The following is a 20390-nucleotide window of genomic DNA, read 5'->3' on the forward strand; positions in this document are numbered from 1 at the left end:
CATTAGTATGTCGCAGCCTTGAGAAAATCTCAACTGGACCCTCGATCTCCAAAGATTTCTCATCAGTCAGTGGCAGGATACCAGTATGTTAGTTCGGGGTACTGTATATTGGATGGGGAGACGAAATGGCTTATCAAAAAGTAGCCGACGCAGTAGCAAAGCAGGCAGGGTTCAGTACAGTGCGCGCGTGACCCAATCTGTGACTTAAAAATACCTGACTTCCGGAATCGCCGCATTTGCACGACACCTTTGCATCGTCTTGTATTTTATCGCTCAGTAGAAACAGCTCGAGTGGTCGTGAAATACGAGGTGCTGCGTTGGACAAAATTTGTGGCAATGCCAGGGATGTGAGGTGCTCTCAGTAGAAACACGCTCATTGAGTCATGAAACAATACAAGTCAAACATAAAAAAAACCAAGACAGCAACGAAGTCCCCAACATGTCTAGACTGTGTTTGAGGCCAGTATGGGCAGTAAACTTCTTTTGCTAGCCCTTCAGTTTTTCTTTCAAACTAGAGATCTCTTTGATCCCGATTCTTGTAAAAACATACTGTAGGTCGATGTATTATTACAAAGGGATTTTGAGAAGTGTTAAATGCAGGTAAGACACATGATATGTATTTGAGTTCCTTCATCTTTACCTCCATCAAGGAGGTTTGTTTAAAGTTTGTTTGTTGGTTTGTCTGTCTGTGTGCAAAATAACTCGAAATAAAAAAAAAAGTTGTGAATGGTTTAAATGAAACTTGACCGGAAAAGTTGATAGTGACCCAAGGAATACTGTAGATGAATAGATTTTTATATTGATAGCCATCTGGATCCAGGATACTTAATTTATTGTTATTATGTTTTTTTTTAATCAAGGATTACCATTGCCAACAAACAGGGTCAAGGGAGTTCAAGCTGTGCATATTTGAGGTGTGCATACGCGAGCTGGGCGTGTGTACAAGGCGCAACGTGCAGTAAGCTGCTGATGAGGTAGACTCTAATAACCAAAGAACTTTGATAATGAGTGGTGGTGAGAAAATCTTCTTTGACTCTCACTCAGTCTGAGACACAACAGAAAGCCTTTATCTATCGTCATTGGAAAATAAGGGCAATTTTTAGCATGCATGATGGGTTGCAATGAGCCGCTTGGCGGAGGTCTGTACTGTACTCTCCAGCACTTTTCTAGTTTTAGATGGTAGCGCTGAACATGATTTCCAGGTTTGTCAAGAAAAAAAAAAAGAAATGAATTTTTTACTGAGATCCTAAACACTGTTATGACCAAAATCAAAGTGCCGTGCTCGAAACCTTTATATATCCCCACCCACCAAGCCTTCCCTACAAGAGATGGTCATGATTTGTGGTCAAGGCCCAGCTGTCCATCTGTCCATCTGTCCATCCTGATGTCAGATACAAAACGAGAGAATTCTCAAAATGTACGCTTTGGGCCTCATTCATTAGAGGTCAGGGGTCAAAGGTGAAGGAGAAATTTTGAGATGGCATTGCCAGCACAACAACTCGGCACAAGGATAGTATCATCATACTACGGCTGTAGTTGAATATTTTGCTCTCTACTGAGCTTTTCCTGATTAAAAAAAAAACACAAAACAAAACAAAAACAAAATGTAAAGCTTTTGGTGTATGTGTGAGAATTGACTTTTATATTCATCCTACAGTGTACAATGTGCATTCTTATGTTTACAAGTATCTTTTTGTCTTTTTGTTCAATTAACATGTTCTATCCAGTGAGTCATATAATTTGTTGTGTGATTTTATCAATTAAGTTTATTTTTAAAGTGTACAATTGTACTTTGTCTATGTGCACTGCATGTGAAATGTTTAGTACCAGTATTGTCTCTTGTTTGCTTTTCTCTGCTATTCATTCCCCCTGACATGCACTATGTTGAATTTTAATGCTTTGACAAGTTCAAGAAGTTTTGCAACCTTTTTGAGTTGCAATAAAAAAAAGGGCATTTCTTCTTTTTTTTTTCATGAGAGTGAGAGCTGTGAGGGTGTGTTCATTGAGGGTTTGTAATGCTCGTGAAAAGTGGAATTTTGAGCAACCATGACTTTCAGTGATTTTGGCCAAAGAGGGAAAGCATTAACAAGGATAGGCCCTTTAGATACAGTATTTCATGTGGGAGTTCCACAGAGGATAAAATGAGGATATAAACTAGAAATGTATGTGTGCATAAAACTTTTGAGAAGTTTTGCTAAGAGAGAGAGAGAGAAATGAGGGTAGGATAGAAAAAAAAAGAAAAAGGAAAAAAAAAATAAAGAAAAGGAGAATATTAAAGCAAGGTTTGTTTTGTTGTGATGTGATCATTGGTTTTAGATGCAGCAATCTGACACGTATCATAAATGTGAGAGCATGAAGGGCGGTACCGCTAATACACGCTTGAATCATGGAACAGGTTTCTACGAATCTTGCAACCTGTTCACTGTTTACAAGACATCTGCTCTGTTGCAGGGTATGGTTCTTTGGATAGGACACGTCTGACACCCCAGGTGTTAGCCTGCTCTCAAGGCTCTAGCCAGAAACTGGTTGTTGTCATCATATTTATTGTGATATAGCGTATAATGATGGGCCTGCTTTTCTTTCATGTGCGGGTGGAACCGATACATCACGCACAGATTAATTGCCAGTGCACCTGTTTGGAATCATTTCACCAGGGGCCCCAGGTTGGGAGATGCCTGTACATTGAACTCCCAGGGGATGAATGTGACTGTGGGACCTTGCTCATACACATGCTCGCAGCTTATCATGGCAGTACAATGCGGCCTGTCAAAATTATCTATGTTATCAAACCAAGGGCATCCTTCTCCTGCCATAGTTCCTATCAAAACTAGTAAGTGCCATGGAGAGGATGAGATAATTCGGCACATTCTCAATCGTTTTCGGGCGAGATCAGAGATCTTTCATCATCTTGACCTCTTGGGTTTGAGAAGTAGACAAGAAGACAATAGTTAGGTTCACACGCTGTTCCTAAACTTTTAAGGTTAGGTCGATGATTAGCTTGTAGTTTAGCACTGTGTGGACACACTCGAAAGTTAGCAATCTTAAAGACTAGTCGATGATTATAACCACGAGATCTTCGGGTTTATGCTCTCTCCACGAGCCACGGGGGGTCCCCACTCGTAGTTTCGCTCCGTGTGGACACAATAATCAAAGAGCTTGTGAGTTAGCGTGAACCTTGTGTCTCATTTGCTGAGCTATTTTGTATGGGCAGAAGGTCATCCAGCAAAGACTCTACACTTCAGTTGTATTCATTGAGTGGGGTTCGCTCATAAGTTGTAACTTAAAGTCTAGGTGCGCGTGTGAACCTGTGTCGTAAATTCACGAGTGGAACTTATCATCGACAGTTAAGTTTTCAACCTAAACTTCAAGTTTAGCAACTGCGTGTGAAGGTAACTAATATTTTGTAGATCTTTGTGTCTTCTTGACCTCTTTGGTCCAAGGAGGTGAGAAGGGGAGATATTTCATTTGTGGATTACAAAACTCTCAGAATAACGAACCTTATTTCATTTTTGGATCAACTAACCTTCAGAATAACGAACATTATTTAATAATTGGAATCTGTAGAATGATGAACATCACCTGTATTAATGATGCTAACAAGGTTTCTATGGTCTCTATTTCTTCCTCCAGACTGGTTTCAAACTCTTTCCAAGAAATAGAACCTCCACGTCATCCAGAGAGAGCGTTGCAGCGACCAGCGCCCCCACAGGCCAGGCAGAGCCCAGGAGACAGCTGAAGACCCTCGAGCTCACACCGCCCGACTTCAAGGTGGATCGGCAGATCCTCATCGACAGCTACCTGGACATCGAAGTCAAGGTCAGCGGGGGTCAAAGACAAATGAAAACTAACTAGACTAATCCAATTCAAGTTTTGTAAATCTACAAATGAAATATCTCCCCTTCTCACCTCCTCGGACCAAAGAGGTCAAGAAGACACAAAGATCTACAAAATATTTGATCTACAATTCAAGTCACATTTATACTTATATTCAGATCCATGTCGTACTTTAGAACCAGTACTGTCTTGTGATATAACATCCCATTGTAACAAGGACCTCTGTCATGTGAGTGATGTCCGTTTTTGACATCTTCATTTTGTGCTTTTGATTTTTTATAAACCTGAATAAATGGTAGGTTTGAAAAAAAAAATGCTGGCTGTTAATATCAATTTTCCATTATCTATGACATGCTCCTGTTAAATGGTAATGGCAGTGAACAAATGGAATGCTATATTATTCATAGGGTGCCATAAACACATAAACTTGTGTAATTGCATTTTTTTTTTTTTTGTATATAAGATAAAATTATACATTGCTGTTATTTACAGTGTATGTCCCCAAAAGGAATATCAATGGTAATGATGTTTTCTAGACTAATCCAATTCAAGTACAATTTCACTTGAATTTTCCATGTCAGGAACATGGGAGGTGCTGTGAAACTTACAATGAAAAAGGCATAAACTTAAAGGTCTTGTTTACCTTTGGGAACAGTGATTTAAAAAATATTCAAGATATCACATTTGATGCATATGTGTAGGTCTGTTGTATCACAAGACATCATACCATATACAAATTTCGCAATAGATCCTAAAATATGAGATTTCAGTATTTTTCTCATCAAACCATAACTGTAGATGGTTTAGTCTGGCAACATTCTTATCTTAACTATTGTTCATATTTCTTCTATTTAACAATGATTAACATTGATTATACTGATTCAAATTTTTACAGTGGTGGTTTATATCCCAAACTCACATTTTGGAACTATTTAAAAGCATTTTTGCTGGGTTTTTGTTTCATCTGCAAATGGTTAATTATGCCTTTAAGCAGCTTTCCACAAGTAAACAGAATTTCAGTAACAAGTATCATGATCAAGACCTTAAAGGTATTAGCCCACATTTGTAAACCTGCAGCAATTGGTCTCATAGTTAGCATGGAGTTTGGGTATGATTGCAGTAACACCTGTGCAAAATTTCGTTCCAATTACTCCATTACTTTCATAAAAATAAATGAAAATGCACCGTAATCCGTATGCATGCGTATAACGCTCGCTAGCTCCGGTCCACGTACGTGTTACATGTACAATGTACGTAGCTATAGCCCGCGCTCGTAATTGGATTTTGGGTCGGGTTGACCCGGTTTGAAAATTGATTTTAAAACGATGATTTTCTCTCTTTTATCGAATGGTATAGACAAAGAGCGACAGGTGAGGTATGTTACTGTTATAACTTGTACTTGAAGTCATATTGGACCTGTTTTATGCAGTTTTGATTTTCGTGGGTTTGCAAATGTGGGCTAGTACCTTTAAACATTTTTTTTTTTTTCAGGCAACCAAAAGATGAATAATTCAAAAAAAAAAAAAATATTTGAAAGACTGATATATGGAAGGAAAACATGCCAGGGAGGATACAAAGACTATTAGTCTCTATTCTGAGGGTACAACAACTGGGTGGTGCCAATGTTTTGCGTTCATTGTGAGTAATAAAGCAAACTTGAGGTTCCTTTTGGGTGGAAAGGGAAAAAAAAAATGTCTGTCCTTGGATATTGGTCAATGTTTGATCAATGATAGCACTGCAGACGTCTTGACTCATGCATCATATAGGAAGGCACTTCTTTTTTAATGGACAGATGACATCGTCTTTGCTTTCTTGAGCAATCGTGAGCGTGGCTCGCGTACAGGAAACAGCAGTGTTCTTTCAAGAGCTTGTTTGGCAGGTATCAAACTGCGATGTTTTATTATTTAAGAGAAGAGAAGTCCTAATTTATGTGCAGACGCTTTTCTACGCCCTTGGCAAACATGGGGGGGGGGGGGTCTTGCAAGAACTGCCGTAACATTTTGCATGTGATGGCAAGACATTTGATATGTGTGTCGTGTCTGCATTGTATAACGAAAGTTAATAGTGTGTATATGATACCTGCCTTTGTGTGTTTAAAGGGGTCATGGCTTATGAGGAAATTCTCTGTGTGAATTTCCTGATTGTACTCCATAGTTCACCTGGTGGAAAAATGTATTTAGAGACAAGGCAGGTAAAAAAACAAAACAAAAAAAAAAACAAAAAAAAAAAACACAGCAGTGAAGAAAAGGCCGCTCGGTCCTGGCTAATTGGACATGTTTCTGTTGTTCATTACTTTTTTGTTGGCTGTTATTCCGGTAGTAGGACCTTTTGAGAAAGTGTTAAAACCGAGTGAAGCATTTTTTTTTTTTTATTAATAAAGCACAAATCTCTGCTACCATTTCCAGTGTTGAGGATGCTGCTATCATTTCCCTCCAGAGGAAAGAAGAAGAAAAATATTTGTGAAAAGCCACTGCATTTTCATTCAAAAAACTATAAAAGAAAATACCACTGCATATAAAATGACAAGTATATTCTAGGTAAATACAACCTTCATAGAAATTTAGACATTAATTGTAATTACTGATATCAAGTTATGAGTAATTGTATACTAGAGATAAAAGATGCTTAAAGTGTCAGTGACACAGGGTCTTGAAGTAGACATCAATTTATTCACAACGCACGTAAAATTGTGTGGTATTTGAATTTGGTATGAAAGGTTTTGTTTTTAGCGATAAGATGTGATATTTTTGAGCAGATGCTACTTACTGTACATATAAAAACAAGAACTTTGTCTGAACTTATTTAAAATTTCCTAAATATTAAGTCATCTACTCCTCAATAATGGCACACAGATTTATGGATGAAGATACAACTGTACCGTCAGATGTCGCCATGCTTTCTATATTATGCTGTCGTGTCGTAGTTTAGAGGGACTTCGTGCAAGATGGAATATTGAATATTTGCACCCTAATCTTAACCAGTTTGATTAATTCACCAAACAACAATGTGCGCTGGTTAGGCATTTGTTTAGCTTCAAGGCTGAGATTGATATTACTGGAACAGCGCAGAGAGGGGAAGACGAATGTTGGCACAAGTTCAAACGTGGGATTAAAAGTCTAGGTCTGACTTGGATGTAGTTACACCCATTAGATAAGAGTAGGAAACTATTAATTATGCCGGGGGGAAAGGTTGGATTTCTGTTGGTGTGAAAACAATGATGAATCATTGAAATGTAGCATTGAGCAGATGGCCCTGCATTTTATTTGCATTGCATTGAAGTGTGTCTGAAGCAAGGAGTAAAACTGCGTGACATTTTTGTCATTAATAAAGTAGCAGGGCTGCACACTAACACATTTTTTTCTACTGGTCCGACCTGTCTGTTGGACCAGTAGGTACCCAGCTTTTTGATTTTTTTTTTTTTTTTTTGATTTTTTTTTTTTTACTGGGCTATTCCTAGAAAAGTTACTGGTTTGACAGTGATTTTTACTGGTCAGGGACCGTCGGACCAGTGCCCAGTGTGCAGCGTTGAGTATAGGCTGATACACTGCAAGTACCCTAAAAGGGGAAAATGATAGAAAAAAAATGAAATTTGGGATTAAGTCAGGTCAGTAGACAAGTATGCAGTTTTGTGACTTAAGATATTAAGTGATCATTTGCTGATTTAATAGTAATACATTGTATAAACAATAATTAAGGGTTGTATGTATTGCATGGAGAATCTAGAAGACTCGAGGCCAAGTAATGGTTTGTAGTCCCACATGAAAAATTATATTGAATAGTTTAAGAGAGAGAGAGAGAGAGACAGACAGACAGATGAATTTTTTTTTTTTTTTTTTTTTGGGGGGGGGGGGCTATTGCTTGTACAGTATTATTGAACAGGTTTCTTTTTGTTTTTTTTTGTGTTTTTTTTTTAGTACAAGTATAGTTACAAAAGTACCTTCACCAAATATTGATTAATGATTGATAGTACAAATGTATGTATACAAAATCCACATGAAATCAATGTAAGGTCCAACAAAAATATCTTTAGATAAAATGCACAGAAGTTTTTATGTTGTATGATTGAGGTACAGAGTATTCCAAGGAAGGACAATTTGTTGTTAAAAAGGTGTACAAGAGGAGACTTGGATGTTTAATTTAAGAACTGGCCAGAGAAGAGGGGCAAGCCCATCCTTTTCCTTGTAGGAGATGGAAGCATGACAGAAACTTTGCCTTGGATTCACAGAGGGAGAGGGCTAAGTACCCCTTCCCCTCCCATATCTGTTTAGGGTGGGGTGAGGGTCTTTTGGCAAAAAGGGAGGCAGTACTACACATCTTCATTGAGAAGACACTATGAATAAAATCATATTGTAGCCTGGTTCACTCTCTTGTTCAGCAAAGGAAAAAAAAAAGAGAGAAAAAAATGTCTAGCTGCCTAGCCTCCTTTGTTTGGGTGCTTATTCCAAAGATTTGTTAATCTGAAAAATGAAATAAGGTTTGTTATTCCAAGCGTTCATTATTCCAAAACACACTTCAATTCCATAAATATCTAGAGGCTTATTACTCTGAGAATCGGTTGTGTAGGGTTCATGAGTCCAAATATTTATGAAATTATTCTGAAGATTTGTTATTCCAAAATTAAAATACAAACATATTGTATATTCTGTATTCCAAAGGTCCGTGAAATCTGAAACATTAAATAAGGTACAGTACATTATTCTGAAAGCTTGGTAATTTGAAAATGAAATAATATTCGTACATCAGACAGTGAAAAAAATTGTGCATACTATTAAATAAACCTCTGGAATTACGAACCTTTGATACTTTTTTTGGAATTTACAACGAACTTGCCGTTTAGCAAACATTTTTTTTTTTTTAATTTTCAGATTGACGAATCTTCGTAATGATAAACCGTATTTCAATTTTGGGATTAGAAACCTAGAATAATGAGCCTTCGGGATAGCGAACCTTCAGAATAATGACACTTCAAAATGTTTTATCATACCGAGGATATTCTCTTCTTCATAAAGTCAAAGTATTCTGAAGTATTCAGTTTTGTGTACAATGGTGGTATACGATTTCTCCATCTCGCGAAGGTCTTTTTTTTGCATTTAATAAACTCTCTGTTTCATCGACAATTCCCAGTTTTATCAATTTTAATGGAATTCATGTCTGCCAAAGCAGAAATAGCCTTAAGTGAACAATTCTATTCAGGGCAACGGTGCATAGCCTGTGATGGTGTATACTTGTGGATATTTGATATGAGTATTGTCTGTCTACACTTAATAGCTCGTGGGGAGAAGAAAAAAAAAGAAACTTCCCAAGTTAGCATCAGATATCTTTCTGGGAGCAGTCAATTAGCGCTCAACAAGAGGGGTCCTCTCTGGTGTCAGGGAAACCACTTAGAGGCGGTAGGAACAAGGGGTTTTGTAATTCCTGGGAAATTGAAAATGTTTCCTTTGAGGATATTGGAGAGATGGTTTGTATAATCAACCTGAGCTCTATAAATTGCCATGAGCTAGGGTGCATGCTGAAAGTGGGTGGGAAAGAGAAGTAATGTCTAATGAAGGCCCTGACCCATACAGTATCTATAGATAAATAAATCATTTTGTAGATAAATAGATAGATAGATAGATAGATAGATAGATAGATAGATAGATAGATAGATAGATAGATAGATACATACATACATACATACATACATACACATACATACATACATACAAACTTCTGTAGATAGATAGATAGATACTGTCGATAGATGGAAACCTCAGTAGCATACATACTTGTAGATTGATAAATGGCTGGATGGATAGATAGATGGATGGATGGATGAAAGATAGATAGCTAAAACAAGTATGTTGCTGCATGTTGTATGTTAAATATATCTTAATGGAAGTTTCCGCTATTACCATATGTTCTAATTAGTGAATTGTATGTCAAAGAATTTGTCTCATGTGTCTTTCAAATTTACTAAATACAAATTTGTACAGTATACTGTCCTTTGGTACCAGTAGCTGCTAGAGAAACTGATAAATGGAGGCAAAATGCAAGGGATAAAACTAATGCCATATTTTGTATAAACACACATACATACATAGAGACATTCTGATAGATAATAGATAGAACGACAGAGAGATACAAACAGACAAACAACACACAGACATGATACAGATGTTTTGACAGACAGAAAGGACATGCAAAATACAGGTTTTAATGTTAGTCAAGTTGATTCATACAGTACAGCCTAAACAAAATAACAGTTTACTTTATACTCCACATAATTATCATAGTCATAGTGTTGTGCAGATTTGTAATATAATTAAAAAAAAAAAGATACCACACTGTGCATTTAGTGTGTGTGTTTGTGTGTGTTTGCTTTGTATTGTAGTTTACTGTGACATACTGTAGAAGCTATTTTTTTTTCTATTCTTAAAGATGAATCATTATCATTGTCTTAGCATGTATGACACGTCTTCGCTACAAATCAAATGTTACCAACCATGATCTGGCATTCCAGTTACACCTTATCTACTTCATTTCCCCTCACAGTTTCTTGGGGAACTGACAGATATCCCTTTTGGGCTCGACCCGACGAAGCGCACCGAAATACTCAGGAATATAGATTCAGCGAGGGTGAGTCATAATGTGTTGAACTTCAGTATGTACAGTATTCACAATAACAGGCACCGCATCGCTTGTGTGCTATTCTTACCTGCCTCTCAGAAGAAATAATGGAATATGTTTTATGAAAATGTAAGTGCATTTCCCATGTAATCAATTTTCATCTTCGTTTTTACAAATTCATGCAGGGCATATCAGGTATTCAACAGAAATAGATAGCTTTAAAAAAAGGGATAAGGATACAATACAGCTGGAGGGAGTCCAAATCTACTTTATTTGTGGTTAAGATCAGATTTCTGACCGAAGTCTATGCAAGTGATACCTTTTATAAGGCTGAAGATGCTTTTCTGCTCTTGAAATTGAAATTGAAAATGACAAATGAATACCCTTCCAGCTATCAAATACATGTTTGTATTTTTATGTCCCTCTTATTCAACTTCATTTACTTTATTACAGCTTTGTTGCAGTTTCAGATGAATTGAAATTAGTTTAAGAATGTCTCTTCTGGATATGTTCCTATTTTTATCAGTCTTGATTCAAGTAGTAAATGCACTTGATGCATCTTTCTCCCTCTCTCTCTTTCTATACCCTGCATTTGTTTTATGTGAAAATTGAACTCGGTTTTGTACTTTTTATTCTCTGATCTGTTTCAGAAGTGATGATGAAAGTCTTGAGACCACTCTTTCACGAGATTTCTCCACGCACTGCATTCAGTGTTTCAATGCATAACAGATAGGTCAACCCTAAGCCATGTGGGTGTGGGGCCAGTTGAAGGGAAATGAGCAATTTCAGATGTTTCAGCCCAGATTTTTTAGGAGCCAGCAGGACTCTCCATCTTTATATTTTACAAAAGGGTTGTTTTTATTACCAGAAGTCTCTCGTAGCCGGTGAATTCAAGCCCAACCTGCCCTCAAGTCCAAGGAGGTGAACACACTTTAAACAATAACAGAAAAGGGAAATACAACTATTGTATTATCTTCTCCCAAAGCCTGTGGCATTTGCAAGACTGCAGGTTTAAAGGGGCATAGTCCCGGTAGTGTAGAGGGCGCTGTTGATGATACTACCGATCACCGTTAGCATTGATACGAAGATAACCGAAGTTGAGCTGTCATCAAGAGTAAAGTGCATAGGTGTTGCTAAGTAACGTTGCCTTCGTTGTCTTCTCTGAGCATCGCACAGTCTGTAGTAATGCCAGGGTGCGTGCATGATAATGTGCTTGTTATTATGACATCACAAAAGAAGTTTGCTAAAGCTGTCATCCCCCTCAGCCGAATCATGAGCCGAACTGTGATCGGACCACTGACTACAGTGGGTCAGACTTCTTCGGACTTGGGGAAGTGGGCCAAAGCGTAAGCACTAAAGAGGAGTCAATAGCGTAGGTCTCTATAGGAAACCTGCACCGTGCGCCCGCGTACGCATTTGACTAAAACACCGGGACCATGCACCTTTAAAGATAATAAAAAGTTTTGGTACCTCAAAAGTGTCCCTGAATTTCCTTGTCTTAGTTTGTGTTTCAGGTTAAAGTACCTTTCATATAACTAACACTGTGAGACTTACTCGCCCCAAAGTGCTCTCATGTCTTAGTAATCATGCAATTAACTACGATCAGCAGCCCCATACGCATAGCGACCAGCAGTCCCATACGCATAGCGTAATCGGGCTTCGCATTGTGGCATACAGGATCATGACAGATTTAGTATCGCAGGGTAAATGTCAACTTAAAATCCCATAAATTCTTCAATTTGAAGACTTACCAATTAACTTGAAGTATTGAAAACAGGCTTCGGGCAACGTTTGGTTCTGCCTATAGTCCCTTTCTGTTCGAATTGATGACTGAATGTGACTCGGTCGACAGGACCTTAGGAGAGCTACATACAGTACACTGAATACTACAGCCAGTGCATGCGAACACATCACATGCACACAAATTTCAAATCCATGAACGGATAAGATGTTTGTGTGCGCATGGGCTGGCCATGGTAGCCAGTGTATGTACCTCTCCCAAGGTCCTCTCGACCGAGTCACATTCAGTCATCAATTCGAACAGAAAGGGACTATTGGCAGAACCAAACGTTGTTCGAAGCCTGTTTTCAATACTTCAACTTAATTGGTAAGTCTTCAAATCGAAGAAATTTTTGGATTTTAAGTTGACATTTACCCGCGATACTAATTCTGTCACGATCCTGAATGCTACAATGCGAAGCCCCATTACGCTATGCGTATGGGGCTGCTGGTCGCAGTTAGCTATGCGTACAATGGGCTGCACGCTGCTGGTCGCAGTCAGTGGTTTCGTACAATATTTATCGACGCTGGACAGCGTCGGCTCTGGTACGAAACCATTATTGCATGATTACTAAGATATGAGAGCACTTTGGGGCGAGTAATTCTCACAGACAACGTACTTTAACCTGAAACACAAACCAAGACAAGGAAATTCAGGGAAGCTTTTGAGGTACCAAAACTTTTTATTATCTTTAATATATTGTTGCCATTTATGGCTTTTTAGTCATATGGAAACTCATTTCCAAGAAAATGCTGCATGTCAATTGCTGCCATGTGTACAATCACACTTCCTCAACTGGAAATGAAATGATTGCGTAAGAAATTGAGATGGTATATACAACGTACACAAGATTCGCAAAGTTTGTTTTCATGTTCCACTTTAATTCTCTTGTTCAAAGTACATGTTGATAGGCCTAAACTCACATAGCTTTCAGAGTTCAACCAATGAATTTTACTAATGTTTTGTTTTGTATGAAATGTGCTCCTATTCAGAAAAAGGGGATCTTACCATGGAACAGTCACTCGAGTCGCTACGATGCGATCATTCGGTTATCAGCCAGACAAATCAACGTTTTACGGAAAGACGAGGTACATGTGAGTACTACATTATGAGAAATAGGGAAGAAAATAACGTGATTAAAAAGTCTAAGATCAATTTAAGTGAGTTACTGTATTGTATTTTTGCCAACTGCGTTACATTTCAAGTTATTCTGCCACAGGGCATGACCCCAGTGCAAGTTTGGTCAGTCAACAAGGGGGAGGCAATTTGAAAAGTATGCAAACAACAATGGTAATAATTTTCAGAATAGCACAACCTCCCTCCCCGTCATTGAAATTTGTGGTAGAAGAAAGAAAATCAGTTGCATATCTTGAGATTGTGCTGACATTTCAATGAAAAGCTAATTTCTGATAAAAATCTCCAGCTATATTTTGATAGCGGCAATGCACACCACACACTCTAATGCTGCACCGAGCTTGATACCGAATAGTTCAACTCAGTTCACTTTATTTATAGTAATGCACGTAGGGGGAAAATCAACAGTTCTGTGCAGTGTACACTAGTGTGTGGTGTGTGTATGATATCATAAGCTCTAGAAATTGATAAATGCTCGATATCAAATAATGAGAGCATTCCAAATCAAATTGTACCAAAGGAATCTCTTTTGATATTCTGCAATCATCGGGAAGATGGATTGAATTTCCAGTCATTAATTAGTTGATCCAGATTCCATTCGGGAATTGTCAAATGCTAGCTTTTATTTTGCCCGATGCATGAAATCATGACTGATTCTTTCTGTGTGGCTAGATAGACTGCTTACGTCTTCTAATAGTATGTCTCATAATCACTAGCCTTGAGCTTTCACTTGTGTGTTTGTATTTTGTGTCTTCTTCACATCTCAAGTCTTTTCCCCTTTCTGTGAAGCTACGTAGCATTTACCTGATTTTAGATGAAAAATTGTCAAGATTTTATTCTCCACAGTGCCTAATGGAAACTTTGTGTTTCTTCTTTTGCTATCCCTGACCACCCCTCCCCATTTGTCCTACATTCTCTGTGTTCTCTTTCTCATCTTTTCCACTTTCTTTTTTTTCTGCCCTTCTCTCAATCTCTTTATCTTTCATGGCACTCCTGCAGACATTGCTAGTAAGAGCCTACATTCACAACATCGTCTCAGTCAGCTATGTACGAGATGATGCACAGCATCTGGTCGTCATGAAGACAGGTATGTTATAAAGGGATAACTATCTTTCTCCTCTTTGATCTGGCCATGGAAAAGTGCTATTAAAGAGATCCCTCAGTCCCGCATGTTCACTATGGTGTAAGGTTTGATGACGCAGTACTTTTGAAAAGACCCACACATTGCTTCTTTTCAAAGTTTCTTGCAGCTTGCTGTGTCTTATCATCAAATAATCACGTACAAACATTGGATCATGTTCATGACACGAATGCTTACTGTGGAATATTCTTCTAAAAGAGATCCAGAAGGTTAAGAATAGATGTGAACATGAACAAATGAAGATACAGGAATGTGAACAAATGCAATGATTATCAAAGCTACGTATTGTCAGTAGGATAACCAAAAAACAACAACAACAACAACAACAACAAACAAACAAACTCAAGTATGATTTTCTTGTATGTATTTTGATAGACCAGGTTGTTCCAGGAGCTACATAAAGTAAAGTTGACTGACTGAACTGTTGTTTTAGCGGGTTGTCTCTGCTTTTAGAGTGGAATTGTGTTTCATGGACATGGCCAAAACAAATGTGCGAGTCATAATGACACACCTACATGTAGCCATTCAAAGGTGAACCACTTCTCCAGTGTCTATAACCTTGAAGCCCACTCAAGAATGGTCTTTATGACAATACCAAGCTTTCAACTGTAATTTGAATCATTGCAATTCGTGGACAATCGTTCTTGGTGGGGGCAATGTGATGGTGCCCAAGCTAGCAGTGCAGTGGGTGGTGGCATACATTGTGTGACATGAGAGGGAGGAATTCTACATATATGCCATATATATAAATTTCCTGAGTTGAATGATTATCACAAAATGAGTGAAATATGCCAAAATATTGCCTCTCCAAACACAAATGCAATATAAACTGCACATTGTTTCCAAGTTTGGAAATTGCGTAAAAAGCTGATACTAGTTTGTCATTTTGCTGCCTTTGTACTTGACCATGATTTGAAATTGATACCCACTTGCAAGATTGCTGTACAAGTTTCGATTCACGAAATGCGCTTGTGAAGTGTGTAGCGCACGTATCAGATACTGATACAGATACAGACGATGACATGGCAAATTCTTGGATTGTTCACACTAGGATCATACATCAGGCAAGTGATGGTGTGGTAGACAAAAGAAATGACAACAAAAACAACAACAAAAGGATGACCTAGATAGAACGATGTAATGTATAGGAAGCGTGGGAACACGGGTGTTTTACAGCACAGCCAGGATGGGGATGATTTACGGGTGATTGACTGATTAGTGCACCACCCTAATTGCAGCAATCATTATCTCTTAAACGCAGGTTGACCACAGTGTGCAACGAACAGCTCAATCAAAATGGCACAGAAGATTAATTGATTATTAAAGAATGACAGATTCTGACCGATGTAGTACATACTATGCAGCATTAATGCACAAGATGTAGAGCAGCTATTTTTTTTTAATTGTAACTGTATGATGCATATCTGAAATGCACAATATGCCCAGATTTTGATAGGAAGTATTAATCAAATGTGCTTTATTAGTTATGTTACATTGAGTTATGTTACATTGAGTTGCAATGATGAGCACTTCTGATGCAACTTCTTTACATTGGAAATGACAAAAATGTACTTGAATATGTATAAAAATCTTTGAACTGTTTGCGTAGTCCAAGTTTAGAATTCTATGAATTCTCAGAAATCAGTGAATTTTCTTGCTTCTTTGAAATTAGTGTGCTGTTCTGATGAAAAAGATTTACAAAGAAGGGAACAACACAGTGTTGTGTATACCAGCTCTCTCTATTACACAGTGTAGGACCCTATATTTTAGCAAACTGTGAGGTTCATGAACTCTTGCTGATGGAGGCATCATGATCATAGTAAATACATACGGACTTGTATGACTGTAGCTCTAATAGCTGCTATAAACTTTCTTAACAGCTCGCCTTAGGCAACTAAAACTCACTGTCAGGCAAGTTGATTTGATTGGTCACTTACCCAGTGAAAGTGCAGAGCCCTTTCCGAAATATCCACTTGGACAAAGAGGGAATATCTTCTGTTATGCCTTGAAATAATGTAAATTTCATTTTCCTGTGAATTTCTATTTTGATGGAAATGGCTCTCACAAACCCAAAAGGTGACTGGAAGAACAAACATTAGTCACACACATACTGCCCATTCAGTACACAAAATTACTGTTAACTGTTTTTCTTTCCAATATGCATGGTAAAGTGGAGAGCAGCAATTTATGGTATTACAGTCCACTGCTAATTTGAGAGAGTTTGTGTGTTGGGGGGCGGCGTGGGGGAGGCAGAAGGTAATTTATGTTTCGATTTGATGGTTTGGATTGAACATTGTGGAACCTGTAACAAATACAAGTGTACATTGCAGTTTTAGTCTATGGCTGCTGGAGTGTTCGCAAATAAAGAGTATTTCCTTTCAAATCATATCAAGAAAGCGAGAGAGAGAGAGAGAAGAAAAAAATTGAGGAAAAAAAAATTCAAATCATAAAAGGCTGACTAAAGAATGCAAACTCCCGTTCATGCCTGCTAAGGAGATCATCTCCGTCGGTACCCAGGGAAAGCGCGCCCTGTCAGAGGAAAGAATACATATTGTGACATAGCTATGGGAATGAGATCTGATTGATTGCTTTAGCACTGGTCCAAGGCCAGAGATTGCTTGATGTCTGATGACCATTGAGGGCCATGCTGTCATTAAAGGTCCAGTTTACCTTTGGGAGCAGTGATTTCAAAAATGTATGTTCAAGATATCACATTTGACGCTTATGTGTAGGTCTGTTGTATCACAAAACACCCTACCATATAAAATTCTCACAATAAAGCCTAAAATGTAAGAAGATATCAGTGTTTTTCTCAATAAACCTTAACTCTAGACGGTTTAGCCTGGAAACATTTTTATTATAACTATTGTTCACATTTTTTGTATCTAACAACACTTAACATCGATTATAAGGATTCATATTTTTACGTTGGTTGTTTCTAGCCCTAACTCACATTTTACAACTATTTTAAAGCACTAATGCTGGGTTTTTGTTTCATCTGCAAATGGTAAATTATGCCTTTAAAGTGACCCCTGTCTTCTAAGACATGGACAGATGGCATTCCAAGAACAATACATTGTACACAGGATGTACAGTGTATATTATGTGGGTGTACTAGCATTGGTCTGTACAGTGTGCCATGCGTATGGTGAAATTTTGATGAACACACAGTGTGAGTAGCCGAGGGTGTGTTGTTGTATGCACACAGTGTGATATGCACACAGTGTGATTGGGATACGCATTTACTGGCTGCACATACTTGTCTTACACAGGTTTAGCTTAAGCGTTGATTATGCAAATCAAAATGTTCCAATATTTGACCTCATGACGTGGATATCGTAGTGTACTGAAGTGTGACATCATAGCCATTCACTGCCATGGAAACTTGTTCTAAACAACTTCGCATAATCCAAACATCTGTGAACTGAATGGTTGCTAGCCATGCTTGAACAAAAGACTGTGACATCATCCCTCTGGTACTCTATATAATGTACATATATAGAATGCAAAAGGGAAAGCATCAGTAAAAATTCCTCCCATAAGGTATCATTTAAACATTGTGGAGCTCATAAAAACCAGCTTCACTCTGAACATGACCAATCTATTCAATTTCATTTCGGATCCAGACATCTAGCCCACAAGTTGGCCAGCTGACACAGCCCACCAACATTTTTACCCAAACTTGTTTTATCTATTAAATATACATTGTACTCAGAATAAGAATAAGTTAAAAGTGGTTGAGTGGCCTGTGTTGTTTTTTCCCCTCTTTCTTACCCCTTAAAATATTGCTAGTGTTTTGTTTTGTTTTTTCAAAATGTACTTATGGGTATGGACAGGTGAATGTAAAGAAAACAAGAGAAGAGAAGAGAAGCACCGTAACCTCTTTAAGCTACATAATTACCATGCATTAAATGTCACCACATACCTGTTGAATTAGTGGTCAATAGTTCAATGAATGCCAGGTATGTTTCTGGTGGGGATCTTGCATAATTTTGCACTAATGAGTGCCCCACCCACCTAAAGCTAATTACACAATTTGCATTCTCATCAGCCTCTATATTGCATTCCTTCACTGCTGTACTTCTGGCCCAGATTACAATGGGCTTATGTGCTTAATGCTCGACCTAATGTCTTAATTCATTACTCACCAATGTCAGGCTGTTGTGTATCAAACATAAACCCACAATTGTAACCCCCGTGATGTGATTCTTCCTGTCCATCTTGCGGCCAGTGGTCAGCCTGGATCAGTGGACGTTGCGTAATGCGCCACCTGTCCACATCTGCTTCGACTGGGATGCCTTTCTGTTCCCCAGTCGATGACGGCGAGCCTCACCCCAGGGAAATTTTGAGGCTCTGTCAAAAATCCATCATGGTTCTTGTTTTCCAAGTAAATGATTGATAATGTTCTGATGCATCAGAGCATTTGACAGCATCCATAACCCCCCCCCCCCAAAAAAAAAAAAGAAAAAAAAAAGAAGGAAAAACAAAGGAAGAAGAAGATAGGAATGGGAAAAATGTAGGGACATATGAATTGTCAAATTAAGACCAAAATGTTGAGGAGAGTGGAGAAAGATACTTGAAAGTAACTATATTATAGCATTAGTTTATTCTCAGCTAAACCACTTTTAAGTTCATTTGTCAGAGGGGAAAGAGGTGGCTGGCATTGATTTTTGCTTCTGAATATGAGACACAGCATTTTATATTAGAGGTAATGGATCAGATACAATGGGCATTTGTTCTTGGTTGCTTTATAATGACATTTAGAACAAAAAGATAAGATAATGGTAGAGTGGTAGATACAGAGATAGAAAGAGACAGTATTTACAGAGAGAGAGAGTTAAGTTTCATAAATATTTAATTTAAACAAGCAAACTCAAGCAAACAAGCACTGAACAGTTAAGTTTCTGATTCTGCAAAAATACGAAAAGTAATTCATTGTGACAATTCCAACTTTTTAGTGCAGATAGTAGTAAAGAAGGTTTGAATCAGGCATATGCAGTACATGTACACTGTTAAACTTATACATTCATGACCCGAAAATGGTTTCAAGTCTTACACGTGATCCCAGGGAAGTGTCCCTCGTAAATGTTGCAGGTTTCCCTCTAACGCCACATTAAATGGGGAAAAAAAAATCTCAAAGAAGACATCACCTAACACATACTTTGAAAGTTTCAAAGGTTACAATTACTGCGGCGAGAATCTTTTATTGTGATGCACACTGCCTAGTGGCAATGTGCCCAGAGTACTCCCCAGGGAGGGATGAGTGAAGTCTGGGCATTGTATGTAGGTGTCTGTTCCATTCTCGTGACCTAGGTTATGATGCGATGTAAAATGTTTTTAGCACCGCGACAGACATCACAAAGCTACATGTAGATAAAACAACAGTAATAACAATCTTCAAGACCACCAAGGAAAAAGCAACAACAACAACAACAACTATTATCAAACCTGCCTTTCAGAAGTTTTTTTTAGTTTTTTTTTTTGGTTGTTGTAAAAGCTGATACATACTACACGTGTATGTATCAAAGATTGTGGGAAGCTACATATTGTAGAAGTATACTGACCATAATGCAAAATTGCAACTAATTTGGTAGAAATACCACAACATGTAGGCTCATGTTGCTGATGTACTTAACAACATTTCAGGATTAGGAATGCTACTGTATTGCAGTCCTATATGACGGTTTACTAACTTCTCTGCACATGAAAGGCAATTTTTACAAGAATTGGGAACATTTTCCAAGAGGGAAATAATACACATGGAAACATGTGTGTTGCCTTAAAACAACAAGAACTGTTGCTTTTGAATCAGCCCAGGTGATGTGGGACTGATAGAGGTGCAGGTAGTGGTTCATGTTTTTGTTTTGTTTTGTTTTTAGAAAGTATACCAAGGGG

The 20390-nt window shown here is 38.0% G+C and overlaps 1 protein-coding gene across 1 annotated transcript in view; it reads left to right on the forward strand.

Moving 5' to 3' along the window:
* The window catches only part of LOC140234166 (cerebral cavernous malformations 2 protein-like), a 70430-nt gene that overhangs the window by 20979 nt on the left and 29061 nt on the right, over positions 1-20390 (forward strand). The window contains exons 2-5 of the mRNA XM_072314237.1: positions 3631-3816; positions 10366-10449; positions 13213-13314; positions 14354-14441. Of these exons, the coding sequence (XP_072170338.1) occupies positions 3631-3816; positions 10366-10449; positions 13213-13314; positions 14354-14441 (460 nt within the window). The remainder of the gene's footprint in view (positions 1-3630; positions 3817-10365; positions 10450-13212; positions 13315-14353; positions 14442-20390) is intronic.

This window comes from Diadema setosum, chromosome 10 (genome assembly GCF_964275005.1).
Source record: "Diadema setosum chromosome 10, eeDiaSeto1, whole genome shotgun sequence".
NCBI classification, from domain to species: domain Eukaryota; kingdom Metazoa; phylum Echinodermata; class Echinoidea; order Diadematoida; family Diadematidae; genus Diadema; species Diadema setosum.